The sequence below is a fragment of the Bidens hawaiensis genome, unplaced genomic scaffold (genome assembly GCF_021521415.1).
Source record: "Bidens hawaiensis isolate Kalapana, Puna unplaced genomic scaffold, B.hawaiensis_p1.1 tig00009693_1, whole genome shotgun sequence".
NCBI lineage: Eukaryota > Viridiplantae > Streptophyta > Magnoliopsida > Asterales > Asteraceae > Bidens > Bidens hawaiensis.
This window is the reverse complement of record NW_027491727.1, coordinates 92029-116494: the sequence shown is the minus strand read 5'-3', so window position 1 is coordinate 116494 and position 24466 is coordinate 92029. Positions and strand designations below refer to the sequence as shown.

General features: G+C 34.2%; 2 protein-coding genes and 2 pseudogenes across 3 annotated transcripts; 3 read left to right on the top strand and 1 right to left on the bottom strand.

Moving 5' to 3' along the window:
* The first annotated feature begins 6643 nt into the window (after window positions 1-6643).
* Window positions 6644-10686, top strand: LOC143533465 (BTB/POZ and MATH domain-containing protein 4-like; annotated as a pseudogene). The gene is made up of 4 exons (XR_013135362.1): window positions 6644-7000; window positions 8608-8949; window positions 9039-9306; window positions 10476-10686. The product of XR_013135362.1 is annotated as a BTB/POZ and MATH domain-containing protein 4-like (transcript).
* A 962-nt stretch (window positions 10687-11648) lies between these two features.
* LOC143533466 (calmodulin-7) lies at window positions 11649-13201 on the bottom strand. Its single transcript, XM_077028243.1, has 2 exons — window positions 13115-13201; window positions 11649-12180 (listed from the first exon to the last, which is right to left on the bottom strand). Exons 1-2 carry the CDS (start codon window positions 13188-13190, stop codon window positions 11807-11809), a joined length of 450 nt encoding a protein of 149 aa, XP_076884358.1. The 5' UTR covers window positions 13191-13201; the 3' UTR covers window positions 11649-11806.
* Window positions 13202-19269: 6068 nt separating this feature from the next.
* LOC143533441 (root allergen protein-like) lies at window positions 19270-19956 on the top strand (annotated as a pseudogene).
* A 2328-nt stretch (window positions 19957-22284) lies between these two features.
* On the top strand, window positions 22285-24011 carry LOC143533420 (protein LURP-one-related 10-like). Its single transcript, XM_077028217.1, has 3 exons — window positions 22285-22521; window positions 23496-23726; window positions 23814-24011. The coding sequence occupies exons 1-3, from the start codon at window positions 22285-22287 to the stop codon at window positions 24009-24011; spliced, it is 666 nt and encodes a 221-aa protein (XP_076884332.1).
* Window positions 24012-24466: the final 455 nt, after the last annotated feature.

The following is a 24466-nucleotide window of genomic DNA, read 5'->3' as shown; positions in this document are numbered from 1 at the left end:
GGGGAAATTCACTCTCGTGTAATCTATGCCCAAACCACCTAATGACTAAGACAACCCCAACTATCTATTACCTATCAGTCTCAAGATAAGTAGAACACTTAAAATCTCTAAACCCTCAAACAATAGTTCCTATGGATTATGTCGACTATAAAACATAAACTAGTTACGAACACACAGTAGGTAACCTAATATGCGTCTACACATGAAAGACATTAACAAAGACACATATGGAACAATTCAATAAAAGTAAATTAATATTAAGCATGCATATTCATCTTAAAAACATCAAAAAGTCTATTACAATAATATTCGTCCAACACTAATAACCCAATACCGACAAGCAAACCAAAACTCAACAAATATTCATTCAAAACCTAGGCAACTAATAAGGTTCTAGCCAATAATCATGCTCAAAACAATAAAATAAATAAGTTCAACACCAAAGTTCATAATAAAAATAATGAAGGTAAACGAAGAGAACCGTGTTTAGATGAGTAAGTGTAAACCCGAACACCACCAAAATATAATTCTTGCGACTGTCTTGGAACCAACAAAAAATAATATGTGATGCTCTTTGTCTTCTTGTGCTTGCGGCTACTGTTCCAAGTCCAACCACACTCCACGAATTTCAAGAGAAAATACAAAGTAGAGGACTCCTTTTTTGCTTTCTTCCTTCTGTGTCACGAAAAATAAAATAATAATACCAAGAGGCGGCGGCTTCTGCTTTCTTCCTTCCGGGATCTAAAGATACGACGCCCTAGACATCCTAGTGGATCCCTGATCATTCTCTGGGTGTCACCTAAAAGGAAAACCTAAGGAGCGTATGACGCAAACCGGTTGGTTGGATTACCTCTCAGTCTCTCCAACAATATTAAAGTATTCTAATGACTAGATCACCTCTCAGTCTCACTAATCACAATACATCCGGTAGTGTAAGGGACGTAAGAAGTAACCTAAAGATGCTCAAAAAGACTTAGGATAGCCAAAATCAAAAAACAAATAAGGGGGAAATTCACTCTCGTGTAATCTATGCCCAAACCACCTAATGACTAAGACAACCCCAACTATCTATTACCTATCAGTCTCAAGATAAGTAGAACACTTAAAATCTTTAAACCCTCAAACAATAGTTCCTATGGATTATGTCGACTATAAAACATAAACTAGTTACGAACACACAGTAGATAACCTAATATGCGTCTACATATGAAAGACATTAACAAAGACACATATGGAACAATTCAATAAAAGTAAATTAATATTAAGCATGCATATTCATCTTAAAAACATCAAAAAGTCTATTACAATAATATTCGTCCAACACTAATAACCCAATACCGACAAGCAAACCAAAACTCAACAAATATTCATTCAAAACCTAGGCAACTAATAAGGTTCTAGCCAATAATCATGCTCAAAACAATAAAATAAATAAGTTCAACACCAAAGTTCATAATAAAAATAATGAAGGTAAACGAAGAGAACCGTGTTTAGATGAGTAAGTGTAAAACCGAACACCACCAAAATATAATTCTTGCGACTGTCTTGGAACCAACAAAAAATAATATGTGATGCTCTTTGTCTTCTTGTGCTTGCGGCTACTGTTCCAAGTCCAACCACACTCCACGAATTTCAAGAGAAAATACATAGTAGAGGACTCCTTTTTTGCTTTCTTCCTTCTGTGTCACGAAAAATAAAATAATAATACCAAGAGGCGGCGGCTTCTGCTTTCTATTCCCCCCCCCCCCTCCCTCAAGCTGTTGTATTTCTCATTCTTTATATATTGTGATTATCTTTCTTTTCTAGTTACTCTAGTGGGCCCTGCCCTATTTGACATGACAAAACAAAAGAATCATTATTTATTATTATTATTAATATTATTATTATTATTTATATGATACGTAACTTACTTTTTATTTTCTTTTTCTTTTTTTTCTTTTAATGCTATATATAATATATATAAATAGTTAATTATAATAAAAATTAGTACTATATAGCATATGTTCGACCCTTCATTCGTCGGTCTCAAGTTTAGTAAAAGCGTTCCATTTTAACTTAGAGTCTCCTGAAACCATTAAACTCACACATAAACCAAAAATTAATAATATTCGATAAAAACTTGGCTCAAAAGGACTTAAAAGTATAGGGAATATTTATATAATAATATGTATAAATTAAACCACATCAACGGTTACTGTCTACGTGGTGAAATAAGCAAAGCCAAGACAGTTTTTGATTTACTTACTTTTAAAGGTCTCGTCCCTAATGCTGTTACTTATAGCAGCTTGTTGAATGGGAATTGCAAGAATTTGAAAATAGAAGAGGCCATGAATATGTTTCGTGAGATGACAAGAAAAGTTTGAAACCCGATATAGTCACTTACAACACCATGTTACAAGGATTGTTTCGGGTCGGTCGATGTGGAGATGCACGCAAACTCTTTGATGAGATGCGATCACAAGGCCAAATTCCAAATGAATTTACTTATGGAATAATTTTAGATGGCCTTTGTAACAACCATCAAGTAGAAGTGGCGCTCTCTTTGTTTCGTTTGGTGGGTGATAGCAAATTAAATTATGATATTGTAGTGTACACAATCCTTATTGAAGGTGCAACCAAATGTGGGAGGCTTGATGTTGCAAGGGATCTTTTCCATAACCTTACTGCAAAAGGTTTGCAACCTGATGTTCAGCTATATAATGTGACAATTACCGGCGTTTGTGGGGAAGGTATATTAGACGAAGCAAAGAACCTATTCCTTAAAATGGATGAGAGTCTTTGCCCGCCAAATAATGTTACTTACCGTGTTTTTCTCCAAGGCTATCTTAAGAACCAATATTATGATGCTGTAGAGATGCTTTTACATGAAATGGATGGAAAGGGCTACTCACTTGATGCTACAACTGTATCATTGTTAATAGATCGGATTGCAACTGGTACAGTAGATAGAAGTATGCTCAAGTTGATAGGTAAGCTTGTCCCAAAAGAATTGATCAAAACGCTTGCCTAGGTAATAGTCTGGAAGAGAGACCGAAATAGTGACCGAGTGATTTTTCTATTAATTTGCGAAATGAGGAATGAAGATTGTGCCTAGAAAATGTAGTAAGGTGGAGATATGTAACATTTGGGCATTTTCTATTTAATGAATTGAAAACCTTAACATAATTTTATTTTGTTGCAGTTTAATAATGTTCAACTAATTTCATTGATGCCCTAGCAGCTACATGTTGTTTGCGATTTATATTTTGTTTCCGATGTGGCACATTTCGAGACACTATATGTTAGCTTCTGTTTTTATTTGTATAAGGTGGATATCGTTACTGTTGTTTAGTGAAATCAGCTCTGAATTGAAAGTCAACTCCAAATATTCAAATATATACTGGCCTGCTACTGTTGTTGTAAATGAATTAAGTTTGACCTTTACTCAAATAGAGTCATTGTCAGTTTCAGCAAGATGTTTAAAAAGCCCACAGCACTGATGAGAATTCAGAAGTAATATTAGGCTGAAAGGACATGTTGCAGAATCAACGGAACACGAGCATGCCTATGACGCAAATCCAGCAAAATCAAGGGCCTTCATAAGGTGTTAAAATGGAGGCATGCCTAAAATCTAGTCAGTTCCAAAAGGTCCATTTAGATATTTTACTAATGTTAAAATATAGAAAACTTATTAAATTGTTTTATTTATATTGATAAAAGAATGAAATTTGTGAATATTTTGCATTATTTTCTACAACTTCACTGTAGTTTGCATTTTTTTTTTAATTTCAGTTTTGACCTGCAGGACTTTATTGACCAAAATGTTGACTAATGTAATTTTAATGTTTTGCTAGTAAAACATATGCAGATATGCTGCTTATTAAGAATTTGAATTTGATTTTTCTGGCTTGAAAATGAAACGGAAATGAATTTGATTTTCAGTTTGTCTGAAACTGAATTGGTAAAATATTGACTTTCCTTGAAGTAGTCTAAAAATAAAATAAAAATAAGCCTCTCCTCTTTCAGAATTATTTTAAAGAAATTGCTAAGCCCTTACACAACACATAAAGGCAATTTTTGTTTTTAAAAAATGCATGGTTATGATTGTTGATATGTATTAATTGTTATCTTTCGTTAAAATAGTTTTGTTTCCTCTGGTCAATGTGCTTTGGTGATTTTTTTTCTATGATGCAATGAATCAACATGTATTATGTATATGTTGTTAATCAACTCTTAACGTAGAGGTGATAGCAAGATCAAGATGAACTTGTGAAACAAATTTGAAGTATTTTCTTCATTTATGAGAGCGCATAAATTAGGTCGGTAGTATATCTATGGAATTTTTGTTGTAAAAAATGGAAGAGAGTGGTTGCATTTATAGGCCCGGACACGTTTCAAACAAGTGCAAAGTGTGACATATTATGTCCAATGACGATTCCATGTTTTTTGTTATAGAGGTAAAAGTGAACTAGTTGGAAAACAATAAGCTGAGAAGAAAATGTATGGATACATGAAAACCTTGTGCTTGAAACCGCTAAATAAGGAAAAACAAACATGTGGACCGAGAAGATAACCTTAGAGAGTTGGCATATGTTGAAATTGTTATAAATATTATTTTTAAAGTTTTGAAAATTTTCCAACAATTAAGTAATTAACTCTTCTATTGACAAAGAATATATATTAAACTGATGATAATAATAATAATAATAATAATAATAATAATAATAATAATAATAATAATAAACGTTCCACTAAGAAACCAGAAGCCGTAAATACAACCAAACTAATTACAATGAAAAACTTAAAAATAAAAAGTTATCGATCATTCTGGCATGAAAATTTTACCTAACCTTCTATGGTTCTATCTGTAAAAACAAATTCACCTTGATTTCCATTAATACCGGCCATTCCCAACCCCATCTTCATATTTTAGAAAAAAAAAAAAAAAAAGCTTAAACTAACTCATTTTATTCCATCCGCTATCGTAATGTAATACCTTAACCTCATACTTTTAGGAGAAAAGCAAACAAAACATATCCCTCATATTTTTTTTTGAACGGCGACTTTCTCAGTTAAGTGATAACGCGACCGCATTCACGGCCCCATCACCCTCAGTCCAGACTATGTTGATATTATTGAGACCCACGCTGGAACCTAAGGATCATTTGGCATTCCCGGTAAAACCCCCGCTCATCCCGCCCGAAGGCACGACAGGCTTTATGCATCAGGGAAAATCCGGTCGGCATCAGGGATCGAGCCCGGGTCTCCCCGTGTCCCAGCTGGTTATCCCTCATATTTGATGTGTCAATATTCACTCCATATCTATTTTTTTAATATTATTCATGAGTGAGCGTGAGTGGAAAATTAAAAAAAATAATTAAAAGGGAACAAAAATATACACACATTGTTTTGGATTGACAATTGGGTTGGGATATTTCACTAAAAGAAAGGATCCCCTCTTTGCTTAAAATTGAACTGTTTAAAGGGTTGTAAAGTTTCGCATAGATTGCTTATGCATGACGGGGAATTATGCGGGGGCGTGGAGCTGGTTAAGAAGACCGGTTTTGGGCGGCGTGATTGTTGAATTGAAGCATATGCTTGTTCTCTGTAACGGGATACAATTAGGGGAAGGAAGTGATAGGTTGTGTTATGGTCCGGATGAGTCGGACACTATTTTGTGTAAGAGCATAAAAAACCGGTTGGGGGGGGATTATACTATCCTGATGTGGTTTGCTATTCCGAGTGGAATAACTGGATTTCAAAAAAGGTATGCGTGCTAGCTTGCGGGTGGGGTTGGAACCGGTGGCATCGTTGGCAGAATTGTTGAAAAGAAATATTGTTTTCGTTTCAAACTCTGTCCATTTTTGCCGAGAGGTTGATGAATCGGTGGAACACCTGTTTAATTCTTGTGGGTTTGCTCAAGATGTGTGGCATGTAATTTCTTTTTAGTGTAAAATACTAACTACTTATGCATTTAGTGCATAAGACTTCTTGAAGTTGTATAAGTACACAGAAATTTCTAATAACAAAAAGGTGTTTCATGTGATGTGTCTCGCTATGACGTGGACAATTTGAAAGACTAGAAATGATCTAATATTTAACAAGAGACCGACTATTTTGAGAAATGTGGTGGGGAAAATTAAATCTTTGCCTATTTTATGGTTTAAGAATAAAGAAATGGTAGAAGAGTAGAACACTAATACCCGGTTTGTAATTTTTGAATATGAGGTGATACTAAGGCATTGTAATTTTTGTGTAACTTTGGTCTTTTTGACATGTGAATATATATAAAATTAGAGGTGCATAAATCAGGGTTTATTAATACCCGGTTTCAGGTATGGAACTGAGTTTGGGTATGACAGAGTAATGAGTATTAGAAAATCGGTATTGGTAATACCCGGGTCGGGTTCGAGCCTGGTTATTGTCTCTAAAAACCATACCTTATTCACTGGGTTCGGGTTAGATATAAAACCGGGTATTTTAAAACTGGGTATTTGAACGTACTATTTAGTTCTTGTTAAAGAAAAAGAAAAAGGATAAGCACTATGAATGCTCCAACACTCAAACAACCAAACCATCCTTTTCTTTTTCCTTTCAAAACCCCGTCATCAATTGAATCCCAAATTCTCAAAATCAAATCATCCACATACACATACACATCTCAATGTCAGAAACCACCAGCAGCAAGATCCCAGTTCCAGACCCACCCACAAGCTCCTGATCCGTAACCGAAACCATAAACGGGTCACACCAGTTCGTAATCCAAGGCTACTCCTTAGCCAAAGGCATGGGGATAGGCAAGCATATTGCCAGTGAGAGCTTCACGGTGGGAGGCTACCAAGAACCCCGAAGACAACTCCACCTATGTCTCCCTCTTCATCGCCCTTACCAGTGAGGGCTCCGATGTCAGGGCCTTGTTTGAGTTGACTCTGAGTGGCAAGGGCAAGCATAAGGTGCATAGTCATTTCGATCGCGCCTTGGAGAGCGGCCCCTATACCCTCAAGTATCGAGGCAGCATGTGGTGACGCTGTTTAATCTCTTTCATTGATGTGTTGTTGTTTATTTGCTTAGTTTATAGGATTGTTTGTTTACCAATACGGGACTTCGGGTAAAACCTTTTGCTTAGAAATAATACATGAAATGGAGCGAATAAATGATATGGAGGTGTAAAAGCTAGAAATATATCAAAGTATGAATGGTTTGATTCGGTTAGGTTAACTGAAGCTACAAAAATAGACCGATAACCGATTTTTGGTTAATGGTTCGGTTTCGTTGGTTTTTGGTTAATGGTTTAGTTATTGCTTACTTTTTATTTTAATCTAACTATTGTAGGTTGTTTAATGGCTATTAGGGTTTTATCATCAAGAAATTAGTATGAAATGTTTTACTTACTTCTTTGTGGGATTCTATTATAGTATTTGAGATTCTTACCTTTTGCTTGCATCGAAATTGTATTATTTGGTTTTTTGTTGATCGGTGGTCTTGTTTAGAGGCGCGTGTTTTGAATATCACTTAGGGTGATATAACATTATAATTAAGCTTAGCTTTTTTCCTTATAAAACCTAATAATTGGCGTTTGTATTAGCTAAATGTTGTTAATGCATATTCTCTTGTTCATTTAGATGAGTTGTGTAAATGGATTGTATATTTGCTTGTGGTAAGCTTTTGAGCTCTTACTTAGTTTCAGTTTATTTCATTCTGATGTTTTATGTTATAGTATAATTATTTTAGGCTATTAGGGTTTATCATCAACAAATTAGTATGAAATTTTGGCCTATTCTGTTTCCTTTTCTTCGATTGATGCACCAGATATTGGGGGTTGCTTACAAAAAAATTGTAGTACCTCGTCTTTTGTTAATCAGTTGGCCTGTTTAGACTTTTTAGAGGTATATGTTGTTGGTATCACTTAGTGATTTGTGATATTACATTATAACCAAGCTTACCTTTTTTTCGTCTTATAAATCCTATAAATTGGCTCTTTGTGTTAGCTTAATGCCATTAATGCATATCCTCTTGGTTATTTAGACGAGTTGTGTAAAATAAATGGATTGTGTATTTGGTTGTGGTAAGCTTTTGAACTCTTAGTTAGTTTGTGTTTATTTTATTTTGATTTTTTTGACTAGTTCATATGCTATACTATGATGTATCTTGTGTGACGATGACACGCTGCTTTGGTAAGATTTTTGTATAAGATAAGACGAATCAGGAGATGTTTGTTGAATTTTTTTGACATTGCTTTACAGGCTCCTCTCTTTAAATTTATGGGCTTGGTTTGCTTATAGAGATTAAGTTGTTGATTTAAAATATATTTTATTTACTTGTAAGTCGTCTACACAAGTAATCAAGTATTGAAGGTACATTAGGGGACCTATAATTTAAAGTACTATAGACAATGCCCTTTTTGACATTTTCATCTAACTTGTGCCTTTTCTAATTCACATCCTTCACTTTCTTTTAGTTATTTTATGTATTAAAGTTGGTTACTTTTGGAAGAATGAACAACATTTATAGTTTTGTGTTAACGAAATTGCATCATGTTTGACTTAAAAGACTCTTGAATTTCTCTAAAGTCTATGTTGGTATAACTCATCTTGAAATTTAAAATGAAATTCACTTGTACTTATGCAGGGGATACAAGCGTTTTTACAGGCGAGCATTACTTGAAACCTCTGATTATCTCAAAGATGACTGCTTGAAAGTAAATTGCACCGTGGGAGTGGTGGTTTCTGCAACACATTGCCCGAGGTTACATTCGATTCAAGTCCCAGAATCTGATATTGGATCAAATTTTGGTATGCTGCTTGATAACATGGAAGGTGCAGATGTTATATTCAACGTGGCTGGTGGACATTCCATGCCCATAAGTTGGTATTGGCTGCTAGATCCCATGTTTTCCGGTCTAACTTTTTTGATCAAGATGAAGATGATCATGAGATTGTCATAACTGATATGGAACCTAGGGTTTTTAAGGTAATGCATACAACCTTTTAAATCTTTTTTGTTTAAAGTTTTTACATTACAATTTTCTAAGTTTTTTAAGTTTGGTTCATGTGAAACAGGCTATGCTTCACTTCATTTACAGTGATGAACTTAATGAAGATGAGTTGGCGGCTTCTACTGAACCCCATGTGGCGGATACACTATCAGCCAAGTTGTTAGCTGCTGCTGATGAGTATGATTTGTGTAGACTCAAACGAATGTGTGAGTCTCGTATCTGCAAGGATATTTCTGTAAATTCAGTTGGCCAAATTCTAGCAATTGCAGATACTTATCATGCTATGGAACTCAAAGCTATTTGCCTTAGATTTACTTCAGAAAACCTTGCAGGTATTCTGTCTTTAAAGTTTAAACTCTTATCTATTATAATTTATAATATCACATGTTGAGACGTTGAGTTAAGAGAAGGGATAAATTCACCTATAATACTTGTATGAGTTATAATATTTAAGTTAAATGAGAAAAGCGATGCTCATTTCAATATATTGCATGAATTACTAGATGCTTGAGGTGCCAGGTGGCATTATTGACTCATTTGCTTTTGCATGAGCTGATTTGGTTCTGTTTTTGTATCAAATAAAAAATAGACTCAAAACAAATTAAACCCATCTGAGTTTATTAATGCATACAATCTCATATTGCTGTTTTTTAATTGGGCCAATTTCATGAAATAGAAACAAGCTTTACACTTTTTCCAGATATTAGCTGCTAACTTTAAGACTCTAAACAGAAAACAGTTTACAGTTAATGTTTTTAACAATAAATATCATTTTAACTAAAGCGCCGGTGTAGCAATAGTTGATGCCACACAACCTGTCACATCGGATGGGATATATGCAATAACACTTGTGCTAAGAAAAGCAGAAAAAAGAGATGGAGTGTGTTTGGTTAGACCTCTTAATGGGTAAAAAAGCATGCTGAACCATTCAGAGGTTACCTCTTAAATCACTCGGATCTCTTAATGGTTCAGCACTAGATTGCCAAACAACCACATAGATATCTTTTTAGTTGTATCCAAAAATAATTTAAAATGCTGCATTAGATATTATGTGGGCATAAACCTAACTTTAATTGTATTTGAAAAAGTTTTAATATTTATTAATTGTATGTAGAAATAATTTAAGGATTAATTTTATAGATACCCTTACAAAGTTGAATAGTTTCATATATACCCAATTAAAACTAAAATTCTCGTATATGCCCAACTTTAATGAGTTTCACTTAATGACCATTCTACCCCTTTTCATTGTATTTGTTTAAACCTTATTTTTTATTTGGATTTTGATCGAAGTTATGGGTGATAATAAAAAATAGAAAATAGGTTAAAAGGGTAAAAAAAGAAGCTAAATATGGGTAAATTAAAAAATTTGAAGTTAAGGACATATGCGATATTTTTCAAGTTTGTAAGAGTATATATATGAATGCCCCCTAAAAATTGTTTAAATACCTCCACAGATAGCATTGACGTGTACTTACTAGATTTCTGTTACAAATGGCAGCTGTTATGCAATCAGACGGGTTTGAATATCTGAAAACCATCCACCCATCATTGCAATCTGAGATTCTGAAGACGGTGGCTGGCTGTGAAGATGGCTATAGCAGTGGCGGTGGTGGTGGCGGTGAAACAGAGACCGTCTGTGCTCAGCTTTCAGATGGTGATGCAAATAATAGCAGGAGGGTAAGACAAAGGACTTGATGGTTTTCCTGTAGCTATGCAGAACAAAAGTGTTGTTGTTGAGTTGTATGTTAGAGGTTTTGTTGTTGAGTTGTATGTTATAAAGGTTTTGTTGTAGTTCTGATGATGAAGATGTGTATAATACTTGTCATGTAGGTGAAATGAGTAGGTTTCTCAATCCGCCTGAAATATTTTGGCTTGATGATTTCTGTTATTTCACGCACGTGCGGCATGCACAAACTAAATTGGCTTGTTAAGGTCACGCTGTTCAAAAGTAGACAGGAAGCAGCACTGTTGTGACATGAATGTATGATTTGCTTGATGACATGCAAATAGATAAAGTTGGAAACCTTTCCTCTAGGGTTGAAAATTTAGTTATCATTAATCATGACCAAACCGAAATTAAGTTTCGGTTTTAGGAAACCAATCAGTTTAGTTCTTTTGATTTTGGTTTTATGTATGGGTTTTGCTTGGCTATGGGTTGGTTTGTAGTTTTACAGTTGGGGTTTTAAATGTTTATTGAAGAATATGGGTCTTTTTGGTGTAAAATTATTGTTAAAAGCTTATTGAAGAATTTGAACTTAAAGCTTTTGGTTCCAGATAATGCATTTGTTTTATAAAATCCAATAGCAAACATTGAAGTGAGTTTTGGTGCTGGATGGCTTTAACACTTTTATTGAAAACTAACAAGATTGTCATAATTTATAACATTTTAAAGACATTTTATGAATGTATATTGCCACCTTAAACCTAAAATCTGTGAAGAAAATAAAACCCAAATGTTCTGAAATTAACAATTTATACCCACATTTTATATAATATTTACTAATAGCACATTTTATATAATATTTACTAAAACCCAAATGACTGATTGTCAAATCTTGATGAAAACACCATGACATAAAGGGCAAAAATTGAAAACAACTCAATTGATTAAAAAAGTAGCAAAACATTGCAAATTGTTCTAGGTTTATACCCAATAGGAAACAAAAAAAAAAAAAAGAAAAAAAAGGAAACTAACTCAACCTACTCACCAAAATACAAAGAAAACAAGTAGAAACCAAAAGCACCCAAACAAACACTAAACACAGGAAAACAAATCAAAACCACAAACAAATTCATCTTTCTTAAACCCAATTTCCAAATTAAAGATCATCACTTAGCCATCATGACTTTAACAAACTCCTCATAGTTGATCTGTCCATCCCCGTCCACATCAGCCTCACGGATCATCTCATCAACTTCCTCATCGGTCAACTTCTCACCAAGATTGGTCATCACGTGGCGGAGCTCGGCTGCAGAAATGAAACCGTTCTGGTCCTTATCAAAGACCCTAAAAGCTTCCTTGAGTTCCTCCTCGGAATCAGTGTCCTTCATCTTGCGGGCCATCAGATTGAGAAACTCCGGGAAATCAATCGTCCCGTTGCCATCAGCATCCACCTCGTTGATCATATCTTGAAGTTCAGCTTCGGTTGGGTTTTGTCCAAGTGACCTCATAACAGTTCCAAGTTCCTTGGTGGTGATGCAACCTGCAAAAACATTATTGTTAATATTAATTATTAATATGCAGTAATAAATGTCTATTCAGTTATGATAGCGGGCCAAATATAGTTGATGCAGGACACGATAAACAAACTTGGCTAAAATGACAACGGGCCAAATTTAACCGATTTAGGCTGTGATTTAACTTAAATGGGTCAAACAAAAACAAATTTAGCATAAACAATAGATCAAATTTAGTTGACTAGGGCTATGCTTTAACTTGCTAAACATAAACAAATTTAGCCGAAATGACAACAGTTCAAAATTTAGTTGATATGGGCTGTGTAACAACATAAATGGGCCAAACAGAAACAATTTAGCTAAAATGACGAGCCTAATTTAGTTGATATAAGCCAAACAAAAACAAATTTAGTTAAAACGTTAACGAATCAAATATAGTTGATTTGGGCTGTGTGTATTCACCCATGACTCAAATAAACTAAAACCGATCAAAGTTAATATTAGGCTAAAAACATTCACAATTCTCGTCCAAAGCCGACGCTGGAAAAGCTGCCACACTAGTAATAAATTATTAAGAACATAAGCAATTAAACTGATCTATTCTAGCATATACAGTCCTTAAAACCAAACAGATCTGACACAATACCGATAATCGAACATCTTCACCTTCAATTTCATCACACTAAGCACTAAAATCCTTAAGAAAATCATCCATCCATCCTACATAATACAAATCCAAATAAACCTCTAATTTGTGACACATCAAACAACCCCAACATCCTAAAAACCCAAAAGTCAACCAACAAAAAATAGCAAAATCAGCCCATCAAAACCCAGATCTGGAAAAATGAAACCCAATACAGCGACCCTAAAACCCATTTCTAAATCATAACACATTCAATAGATAACTAATCACAAAAAGAAGGATTAATTTTGATGGACAATAAAAGAAAAACTGACCGTCTCCATCTTTGTCGAACAAGCTGAAGGCTTCCTTGAATTCAGAGATCTGATCATCGGTAAGCTGATCGGCCATTAGGAGAATAACGGAACGAGTGTGGTAATAATAATAATAATGGTAATGGCGATGAAGGAATGATGAGGTGAGGTGTATATATAAAAGAGTGGTCCGAGAAGCATCAGATCCTTCCTCCCACGATGTTATTACAATATTGCCATTTCATTTTATTTGTCTTCTTTCTTTTTCTTTGGGGTGGTGCCTTCAATTACCCCTCAACTTTTACTAACGCTTTCACTTTACTCTATTTTGTTTTATTTGTTTTTTTTATGGAAAAACTGCTGTTGCATCTAACTTATGTCATGATTATAAAACGTATTTTTGTAGTAGAGATGCACAAACAGGTTTGGTTTGGTTAATAAAGTCAAAATCGGTTTATGATCGGTTTTCATTCGTGTTGAAATCGGTTTCTTGACCGGTCTACGATCCGTTTGGGTTTGGATTAAGATCGGGTTTTTTTACTGATTTTATCCGGCTTGGGTTTGGTTAACTGGTTTTGGTAAAGATAATTACAAACTGGTTCTGAGCCTACAGTTTTAATCGGTTCCAAACCGATTTCTACGTCATCGGTTTCAAACCGATTATGTTTGATTTTCGAGTCGGTCAGCTAACCGGTTTTGGTAAAGAGAATTACAAACTAGTTCTGAACCTATAGTTTCAATCGGTTCCAAACTGGTTTGTATATAATCGGTTTCAAACCGGTTCTCTTTGATTTTATGATCGGGTAACTGGTTTTTTTATTTTTTTGCCCACCTCTATTTTATAGTAGTAAAGATAAATTAAAATAAATAAAATTTATGTCATTAAATATGGAATAAATAAATAAAATAAAATACAACAAATAAAACTTATATCATTAAATAAGGATTGAATGTAGGTCGAGTGACTAAAAAACCATTTTACCTCTTAAAAACGTTGTAATTACTTCAAGTGATTGCATTAAGTATTATATTATAAGAATAAAATTTTTTAAACTTTTAAAATAAAAAAAAAAAACCTCTTAAAAAATGCGTTACCCAGACACTTTAAAATATGTTCGGATTGCTATACATATGTGCGGACGCTAGGCAACACATATACACTCCTCATGGGTATTATACGTGGAAGGATGGAACCCATACACTCATATCTACTAAGGTGCATTGACGATACATTGGTCAATACAATAGACTATACGCACGTATTGAGATATGGTATTCTTGTGAGTTGTGCCATGTTTTTTTTATGGATTGATAATTGAGTGTACGCTTACTTAGTTAATAATAATAAGTTTTACACATGTATATTAGTGATGACTTTGGACAAGTCTGAGTCGGTCAAACAGAACATTCTTTTGTACAATACCAAATAATATAATAAATTACCTTGGCTTTGAACTATCTTAGGCGATGTAAATTAATGGCAACAATGTGTATAACTTCAAGTTAAACTTCAATGAAAATATTCTAATGAAGATGTCAATATACGTCATACCTTTTTTTTTTTTTTTTCTCTCTGATAAACATTTTCAAAACCTAGCGATACATTTTGGATGTCACATTATCCTAGTAAGGAGAAAAAAGAGGTGATCACTTTATTGAAAGTGAGAAAATATTAGTGGTCCATACTGAAACGTTATGGTGATCTCTACCACAACTTAGTAGAATATACATTAGTTGTGATTTCAAGGTTTAACACACAGTTCACAATCTTATCTTAAAATTTATAAAATTTGTTTGTGTTAAAGAGTTAAGAGATCATATGACCTTGAATGTTTGCTCAAAAGGAAATATGACCATCCAAGTTCATAGCTTCAACCGTTAATCCATTTGAAGGAAGAAGTACAAATATTCATCCTTATATAGTTCTTATACTCATTCCTTGGGTTCTTATACATGTGAGTGACATTTCAATCAATTTACCCTCATAAAAACGGAATATCTTATGCTTAACCGGCCCCCACCCCAACCCATTCCACACCATTTAGTCAAATTAGGTTAAATCCCCATTAATAGCACATATATGAATTTTTCCTATCTCAACTGACTAGGAATATGAAACTATTGAATTTCAACCATTTACAAACATAAAAAATGAAGGTTTTTAGAGTCCATTAACACCTTTTGTTAATATTTGGTCTTAGAAAAATAGACTTTGGTTGAGAATCACTAAAACCTCAATTTTTAAAGGTTGGAACATGACTAGTTGTTATGTGATTTTTCAGGAAGTATGGTATGACAAGTGAGTAAAAATGAGATGGATTTACGCCCTTACCTTTTGATAAAATAATCTAATTTATAGAATAGTTTGATTTACCAGTACCCAATTTATGATAATATATGTTTGTAGCATGCATGATTAATACATTTATCTAATAATTATAAAGGTTTAATTGTTTTTGTTTTTAAAACCAACTTGAAATAACACCATTCCGGGTTAGAAAAGCCTAACCTGAAGGATAAAAAGAATTACATACATAGCAGAGGGGTTCTAAGTCACTCTACCCAGTTCAAATGAAAGTTACAATTACGAGATGAAACCCATAAAAAAGAAACCGAAACAATCGAATAAAAAATATGATCTCTATAATTTTCACGGGAGCCAAAAATATCCTCGTTTCGAGTTCTCCAAATGAACCACCAAGTAGTAAAGACAATCGCCTCGACCACATTTTTTTTCTTTTTCAACCATCTAGCATACTCCAACCAAACAAATATACTTTCTGGACCTTTATTGGAAGAAAATACCACATCCAGCCACCTACCAATCGCGCCCCAAATCCTCCCAGCTTGAAGACAACCTCCAACACATGATCCAAAGTCTCCACCGAATTCGAGCAAACCGGACATAAGATAGAAGGAATATCTATACATTGAGACTGAGATGTTGTTTAGCAGGGATACGATTCATAAGAAAACGCCAAACCAAAATATTTACCTTTTTAGGCACAAACTTGTTCCATCTAGTCGGACGCGAAGCATCAGAGAGCTCCATACGATCAGGGTACAAGCAAACACCTTTAACCAAAAACGAGTCATCGGATTCCCAATCCCACTCCTATTTATCCTTGGCGCCCGAAAGCACTACAAATGAAAGAACCGAATCGACAAATTTTTGGGCTGACTCTACACCCCCCCCCCTCAAAACCGCGCTCTGGAACAATCTAGGAAAACAGACCTGTAGATTAGAATCTACGATCCAAACGTCCTTCCAGAAAAAAGTATTATCGCATTTCCCCACCTTTCTTCGAATGACTGAGTGAGGTAAGATCTGATCGTCATCGAGATTATTAACTAACTTAGAAATTCAAGGCCAAATATCACTCCCGTTAATATTTCGAGAAGTACCGCCTAATATTCACACCATAAATAGATTTAATAGCATTAGAACTATTTACAAATCTCTATCTCCATTTGTATAACAATGCAGCATTAAAATTCTTCAAACTCCCTTTATCTAAACCCCCTTTGCTTTTTTCAGCTACAATGCTCTCCCACCTTACCCACGCCATATTCATGTTATCATCCCCCCCCCCCCCCACTCCCCCAAAAAAACATCGCCCGAAGAGATTCTAGTTTTTTTTTTCTTATACCCATAGGCGTAAAAAACGATAGATAATAAATCCCCATGAAACCAAGCACTGAAGAGATAAGAGTCGACCTCCCTCCAATAGACAAAAGGTTTGCTTTCCAATTAGACAATTTTTTCCCAAACTTGTCAACGATGCCATCCCAGTTGCTTATTTTACCCATATTTGCACCCACCGAAATACCCAAATGCATAAAAAGGAAGTTTATCTGGTTTGCAACCAACAAACTCCGCAAACAAATCTACCTCTCTTTGGACCACCCCCCACTCCAAAACGATAAGATTTATGTAAATTTAATTTCATACCCGAAGCCAAATAAAAGAAGTTTAAAAGCCATAACAATATGCTAAAGATTCTTTGCTGACCACTCACCCAGAATAACAGCGTTGTCAACATAAAACAAATATGAAATAGAGAAAGTTTACCTTCTCTGATCTTGGCTCCTTTGAAGAGGCATGCCTGGACAATATCTTCATTAACCACATGAAGCCTCTCCATAACAATGATAAACAATTAAGGTGAGGCCCAGAAGATAAGCTCTAGCGAAAGGTTTAATTGTTTTTTTAAGTAGATTAAAATAAATAAAGAAATAGTAATTCGTTTATAAATCTATTATAGCATTTTTTATACATTAGAAAATAGATTTAATTGTAGGTGGTTACGCGAAGCTACCACTATCATCATTCATCAATCTTAAACTCTTAAGTAGCGTTGGGTAGAAGGGAATGAGAGGCGAAATGGAATGGGTCATTCCAAGGAAATGAAAAAAACCATGTTTAGTTGTCATGTGGTAATGGAATAAATCATTCCATAATGAATGAAATTCCTTCTAAGTATAGGATTTTCATTCTTTAAGGAGGTAGGTGTTTTTTTTTATTCCTTCAAGAAATGAAATCGACAACACCACCACCAATTAATAATAATAATAAAATATTATGATTATTTTTATATTAGAATTATTATTATATTATAATTATTATTACATTATCAGATTATTATATTATTGTTATTAATTTTATAATAATAATAATATTATTAATTTTATTATTATATTATTATTATTTTTATATTATAATATAACAAGTATTATATTAGAGTTATTATTGGATATCAATATTATTAAAATTATTTGGCGAGTCAACGCTTCATAGCACGCATGTGTGATTCAACATTTTTATGATTATTTTTATTCGCTTTAGTGGTCTCGTTGAAGCGCACATGTCTTAAAAATAAGTTAATACGAATATTCATATTATTAATATTATTATTGTTATTATTAGTAGTAGTAGTAGCAGCAACAACAACAGTAGTAGTATAGGGATGATCATTCCATTCCTATATAGTAACCAAACATGACAATGAAATGGTAATGGTTCATTTCATTCCTTTGTTCATTCCATTACCATATCCATTCCATTCCCCCCATCCATTTCATTACATCATACCAAACATATCCTTACTTTGTTGGTGTAGATGGATTCCCTCCAAAGTCAACATCTTTACTATGAGAGCCTTAAAGGGTCGCATTTCAACTTAAGGAACCGTTGCTCGGAGAAATGTCCTTATTAATTCAAATATTTGCCCTTTGTTTGACAACTGTTTTAAATTTTGTTGAGAATGTACTTCTTTTGTGTGACAAGACGTCTCTGATTTGGCATTTTGTATCTAATTGCTGTCAAAACCCATCTATATACGGCTTCTTAATTCATGATCTCCTAAAGGTTCATCGGAATATGCAGTTGGGTTTGGTAAAAAAATGGCAGTTGATGTTGTGATTCTCTCGCCTTGTTGGTATTTTTGAAAGTCCGGAACGAGCAATCTTCACCCATAAGAGGCCATACATCGAACACATCGTGAAAGAGATTAAATACATGAGCTTCATATGGCTAAAGTATTAGGACAAAAAGAATTATTTTCATTGAGGTGACTGAGGTGATTGGTGTAGGTTTATTTTTTATTATGTAATTTGTGATTTGGTCTTTCTATATGGATAGTCGGCTTAGCTCCTTGCTAAGCATTATTCTTTATAAAGAACTTTGCCGTTAGTATAGTATATAATACATTTGGTGTAATATTCATCAGCTTGTTTAAATAGTTCGTGATTGAAAACTTACTTGAATCTCATTCGAAAAAAATTTCTCAAAATTGGGCCAATTTGTAAACCTTCAATATTGCTCAAAGAAAACCATAGATGGGCTTTATGTCATAATTGTGCCAGGTCACATTTGTTTTGTATCGATAGCATATAATTTACATCTTTGCATGTTAATAATATTATTTTACACCCCACATCAAACCATTTTGAACACTGTTCACACTCTACCCCTGAGTCAACTCAAAACACTAAAAAAAATCAATTAATATATAATAAAATGACATACGCGTTATATTATTCCAAAATAGAAAAACCGGTCGAAGTTGGTGTCTTTCCACTTTCCACTTTCCATCCTATAACTTTACTCAAATATCATCATCCAAATAAAATCTGAACACTTTCATTAATCATATTTTCATTCAAACTAGTTAATAATGAGTACCGCCAGCATTGAGATTGAAGTTACTTCCCCATTTTCCCGTGAGACAGTTTTTAAGGTTTTCAACGATTTTCATGTTATTGCACCTGAAGTCAATCCTCAAGTCTTCAAGTCCATCGACACGATTGAAGGTGACGAAGGTGTTGGAACAATAAGACTTTTCACATTTTAAGAATCACTACCTACACATGCACCGTGCGGGATTTGAACCATCTGCCTTGATATTACAGGGGAGACACCTTACCACCATATCATGTTCAAAAGTTTAATTTTGCAAATATGACTCTTGAACTAAAGCAAGTTTGTGTGGGATGCACATATTTTTCCTGTCAAATATGATTTATACACCTTCTAACATAAAATTTTTAACCCAGGTGTTCCATTCACAAGTGGAAAGTATAAGCAAGGCGCGATTGATGCAGGCAACTTTAGTTGTAACTACACGTTCTTTGAAGGCGACAATTTGATGGGTATATGAAATTATGTTAAGATTGTACCTTCTGCTGATGGAGGAAGCGTGTTCAAACAAACCGTCATCTATAATTGCAAAGGAGATGATAAGCCATCTGCGGACATTCTTAACTTTGAAATAGAGTTACATGAGAAGACTTACAAGGCTATTGAGGCTTATGGGGTTGCACATCCTGAGACTTATTAATATATCTTGCGTTAATGTATCCCTTCATTTGATATGAAATTCTTTCGCTATGGTGTTTTTTTTCTAGTGCCTTCTATATGACCGCCACTGCTATAGCCGACCATTTTTACCCACCATGTCCCTCTCCAATGCACCCCCTTGTTCACTGCTCATGACCGGCAAAAAGTTCTGCTATCATCACTTTAATTCTCCTGTCTACATTTCAACTACTTTACCAACCAATAGTATTCTGAGGCAAAACTCTGAAATATGAGTAACTTAACCCTTTTGGTCTGTCGATGATTGCTTGATCATTGGAGTGATATTTATTTCAATTACAATAAGGTATCCATACAACTAACTCTAGAGTTTGTTAAATAGTTAATCGGGTGATCAAAGCAAGTAAAAAAGATTTTACAGTAATTTACTAAGAAAATTACTAAAATTAAGGTTAGAGAATTATTAGCGAAACGTTGACCATTTCTTAGACATACGTGTTAGTTGTTTGTTACCCATTACTCTCAAAGTTTCATAGAGATCAAATTTATAGTAATTACATTTGACAAGGAAAGCACAACTCCACCTTTTAAAATCAATGTAAGAATACCATATCCTTTAAAATATCGTCACCCAATTGATTAGATCCAAGATTCTCCTGCTTTAACTTATCAAATAAATCTGCATTGGGTGTCATAACAGAGTTTTCATAGCCTTTGATAGACCCTTCAGGGGAAGAGTTGTTTTGAGTTCTATGGGAACTATTAGGACCCTAGCTACTTCTTGCATTCAGTGCAGTCTTTCTTTAAGTATTTCTCCGAATTGCAGGTATAACACTTTCTCCTCGTTGACCCAAGCCATGTCATCGAGATCTCGGGATTAAATGCATGTTGGAGGTGCTCTTGGGATGGGCAGGGGTTCTACTCGTCATCCCACGTTGGAGGTGCTCTTGATAGGCTTGCGAGTAGTAGAACTCACTCCGAACATGACTATTTATTTCCACATTTCTTGATTTTCATATAAAATATATATTGAGTTTGACTAATTGACTACCTACTTGTTCATTCATTTCAAAAATTTATTGTGATAAAAAAACTTCATATCTGATAATACTCATACTAATATTCTTTATTATCATAAAAATATATATTATAACTTGAACCAAATTATTAGTCTTTTTCATATAAAAATATAAATACGTGAGTGTAATTGACTGAAAAAAGTTATAGTCACATACATTATACCCTTCTTCTCCTCCTAAGAGGAGAAGGGGCACACATGGGTATCACCCATGCACCGATCAATTTCGTATTGCCATCTCATTTCTACACTCATGTACCCACAAATCACAAATTCATCGGCGACACATACCCACAAATACCCTAGAACTTGCTGTGTTTTTGTTTTTTATAATAATAATTAATTACTCATTTATTTTTTCCAATTATCATATATTCTTCATGGCAAATTGCCATGAATTGCAATTTGGCAATTTACTCACATAGGTAGGGGTGGGTTTGCTTTGTGACTTGAAACCCATAAAGCTTACCCTTACATGTGCCCCTTCCCCTCTAACACCCGCCAATGCAATGGTGCCTTCCACCCTTTGGCGACCATCTCGTCTAACGCCCGCCTCTTGTAATGGTGTTTGATGTCGGCTGTCGCCTGTTGGTGATGTGACAATAGGTTAACACCTATTACACATTATTGAATAGGAATTGTTTATTACAAGGTCATTCATATTTAATTTGATGACAGATGGCAAATTAAATATGATATTTTATTTATCAGTTTAATATCAGCCCCCTAAACACATATACCATGAATACAACTCGAGATGTAGCATCAAGTTGAAGATAAGAATTGGCGACCATACAATATCCAAACTGATAAGAATTGTTTATTACAAGGTCATTCATATTTAATTTGATGACAGATGGCAAATTAAATATGATATTTTATTTATCAATTTAATATCAGCCCCCTAAACACATATACCATGAATACAACTCGAGATGTAGCATCAAGTTGAAGATAAGAATTGGCGACCATACAATATCCAAACTGATAAGAATTGTTTATTACAAGGTCATTCATATTTAATTTGATGACAGATGGCAAATTAAATATGATATTTTATTTATCAGTTTAATATCAGCCCCCTAAACACATATACCATGAATACAACTCGAGATGTAGCATCAAGTTGAAGATAAGAATTGGCGACCATACAATATCCAAATGTGGACGTAACGTATTAATTGCTCAAGTAAACTATCATGTTAAAAGAGTAAAAGTCTCACCACAGCTTCCTGACAATATATATATATATATATATATGCAATCATAGAACTACAATCTTAGTGTTAGTTTGTGATGATGGCTCAACCTAGTGATGAACCTTTATCTCCTCCATTTTCCGTTGTCGGTCCTCAGTTCATTGTACCAAAACCACTTGAAATCATAGTCGATAAGTATCCTTGTAGAAACCTTGTTATAACTGATATTAACCATAGTATCATACTAAAAGTAAAACCATATGACACAAGTTTCCACCGTCAGAGCGTGCTACTTGATGCTAACGACGAACCCATCCTGATGCTACGGAAAAAGGTAACTTTAAATTTCGACGTTTCAAATCCATGGTTTTTTATCAGCTGGTTCACATTTCTTTGGTTTCTCAAATTTTCATGACCAAAGGTTATAATTTTCGGGCCGGTCAAGTCGGGGCGAACGGCTAAAATTAACTGATATCTGGACAGCCACCAAACCGAATTAACTAACAATTACGGTCAAGGTTGGATTTTTGGTTATGGCTAAAGATGTCCCATAACCAAATGTTAACCGAACCGCTGCATTTATAGTGATGATTAACCAAATTAATTTTTGAAATATGATGACCGGTCTGATTTTTGCAATAATCAAAATAAAATTGTGACGGAATGGTTCAGTTTAAATGTGAATTGTGAAGTATCAAATATATATCACATATTTGAGACCCAAAAACAAGACTTTTATACTAACTTTTGGTTGAGACCCAAAACATAAAAAAATATTAGCTGAAAGCTAAATGCATGAAATGGGAATAAATACAAGTAAATTTCTAAAAATTTTTATGCAAAACAGTTGACTAATTTAAAGAACCGGTAAAAAAGGTGTGCACTAACCTGGGAGAAATGAGCAATGAAGGAGTTTTGTAATTAATGTAGGTATATAGACTATAGTTATATATATTACAATTAGGTGATTTGATGGTTGTAAATTTGATCCTTTGTGACCGATGCATATATAATACAAGTTTAGTTGGTCGATCAAAAAACAAATTGGGGGGGGGGGGGGTAGGGAGAAATCGAAACTATTGACCTTTCAAGCAATGGAGCTTAATGGACAAAAAATTTACCATCACACCAACTCTAAAATATTTATGGGTTCACTGGAATTTTTTTCTTTCATTTCTACAGAATTTCTAAATATCATTGGGTTTGTGTGAACCCGGTGGATCCTATGTGGAATTGACTATATTTTATTTCTAGTATTTGACTTTGCTGCTGAAGTCCACATTGAAATTGACTATATTTTATTTCTAGTATTTGACTATGCATGGTAGATGGAATGCATTTAGGGGTGATAGTAAAGCAGATTCGGATATAATATTTAGCGCAAAAACCGAACATGTGATCCAGTTCAAGACCAATGTTAGCGTGACGCTGGCAAACAAAATGAGCAGCAACAATGATTGTGATTTGAGGATCAAAGGAAGCTGGTCGAAAGGAAACTGCACTATTTATATGGGAGATTCTTCAACAGCTATAGCCCAAGTAGTATTTTTAGTTGTTATTTAGTTTGATATATAGTAACTGATCATACCGAACCTAGCTAATTAATAAAGTGACTAATTCTTGTAGATGCATAAACCAAAAACTTCCAAGTACGCTAAGAGCAAATTCACCATGACAATTCAAGCTAACATGGACTACGCATGTGTGGTCGCGCTTTTGGCAATTGTTGATGCAATGGAGAACCCATATGTGAAACAAGGGTCCGCTGCAGATGCAGCTGCCGGAGGTGCCGCTGATGTTGTTGGTGCAGTTTTAGCGAATTAACGTCCTAGTCCGGTATGCTCCATTTTTAATTCATGATTCACGTGCGTGGTCGTCTATTAGACAAGTGTTATAACCTTGTCATTTGTTTTAAAGTTCTTTATATTTGTACTTATACTTGTAACAAGATTATTTATGCATTATTTGTACTTAGGTTAATAGGTAATACAATAGATTAGCGGTTGTTGGTTGTAATATATAGTCGTAACTGTATTTTGTAGTTACTCAAAACCGTTGTATTGTATGCATATAAATAAACGAAGGGTGATCTATATGGTTACCAAGTTCTTTAGACTATCACAAAATCTTAGAACTACATATTCGACGCGAACACACTTTGTTATGTAGGTCCAGAAACCAGATACGACAATGAACGGATTTTGTTTTTGATAAGCGATCAAGGCGGGTGCGGTATAAACAAACGATCGAAGAAAGATATAAAGATAATATTGAACGAC

Coding starts and splice junctions, on each gene's coding strand:
- LOC143533466 (XM_077028243.1), bottom strand. CDS start 13,190: ATGGCCGATCAGCTTACCGATGATCAGATCTCTGAATTCAAGGAAGCC. Junction 12,181..13,114: donor GTTCGACAAAGATGGAGACG/GTCAGTTTTTCT, acceptor ATGTTTTTGCAG/GTTGCATCACCACCAAGGAA.
- LOC143533420 (XM_077028217.1), top strand. CDS start 22,285: ATGATGGCTCAACCTAGTGATGAACCTTTATCTCCTCCATTTTCCGTT. Junction 22,522..23,495: donor TCCTGATGCTACGGAAAAAG/GTAACTTTAAAT, acceptor TTTTATTTCTAG/TATTTGACTATGCATGGTAG. Junction 23,727..23,813: donor CTTCAACAGCTATAGCCCAA/GTAGTATTTTTA, acceptor TAATTCTTGTAG/ATGCATAAACCAAAAACTTC.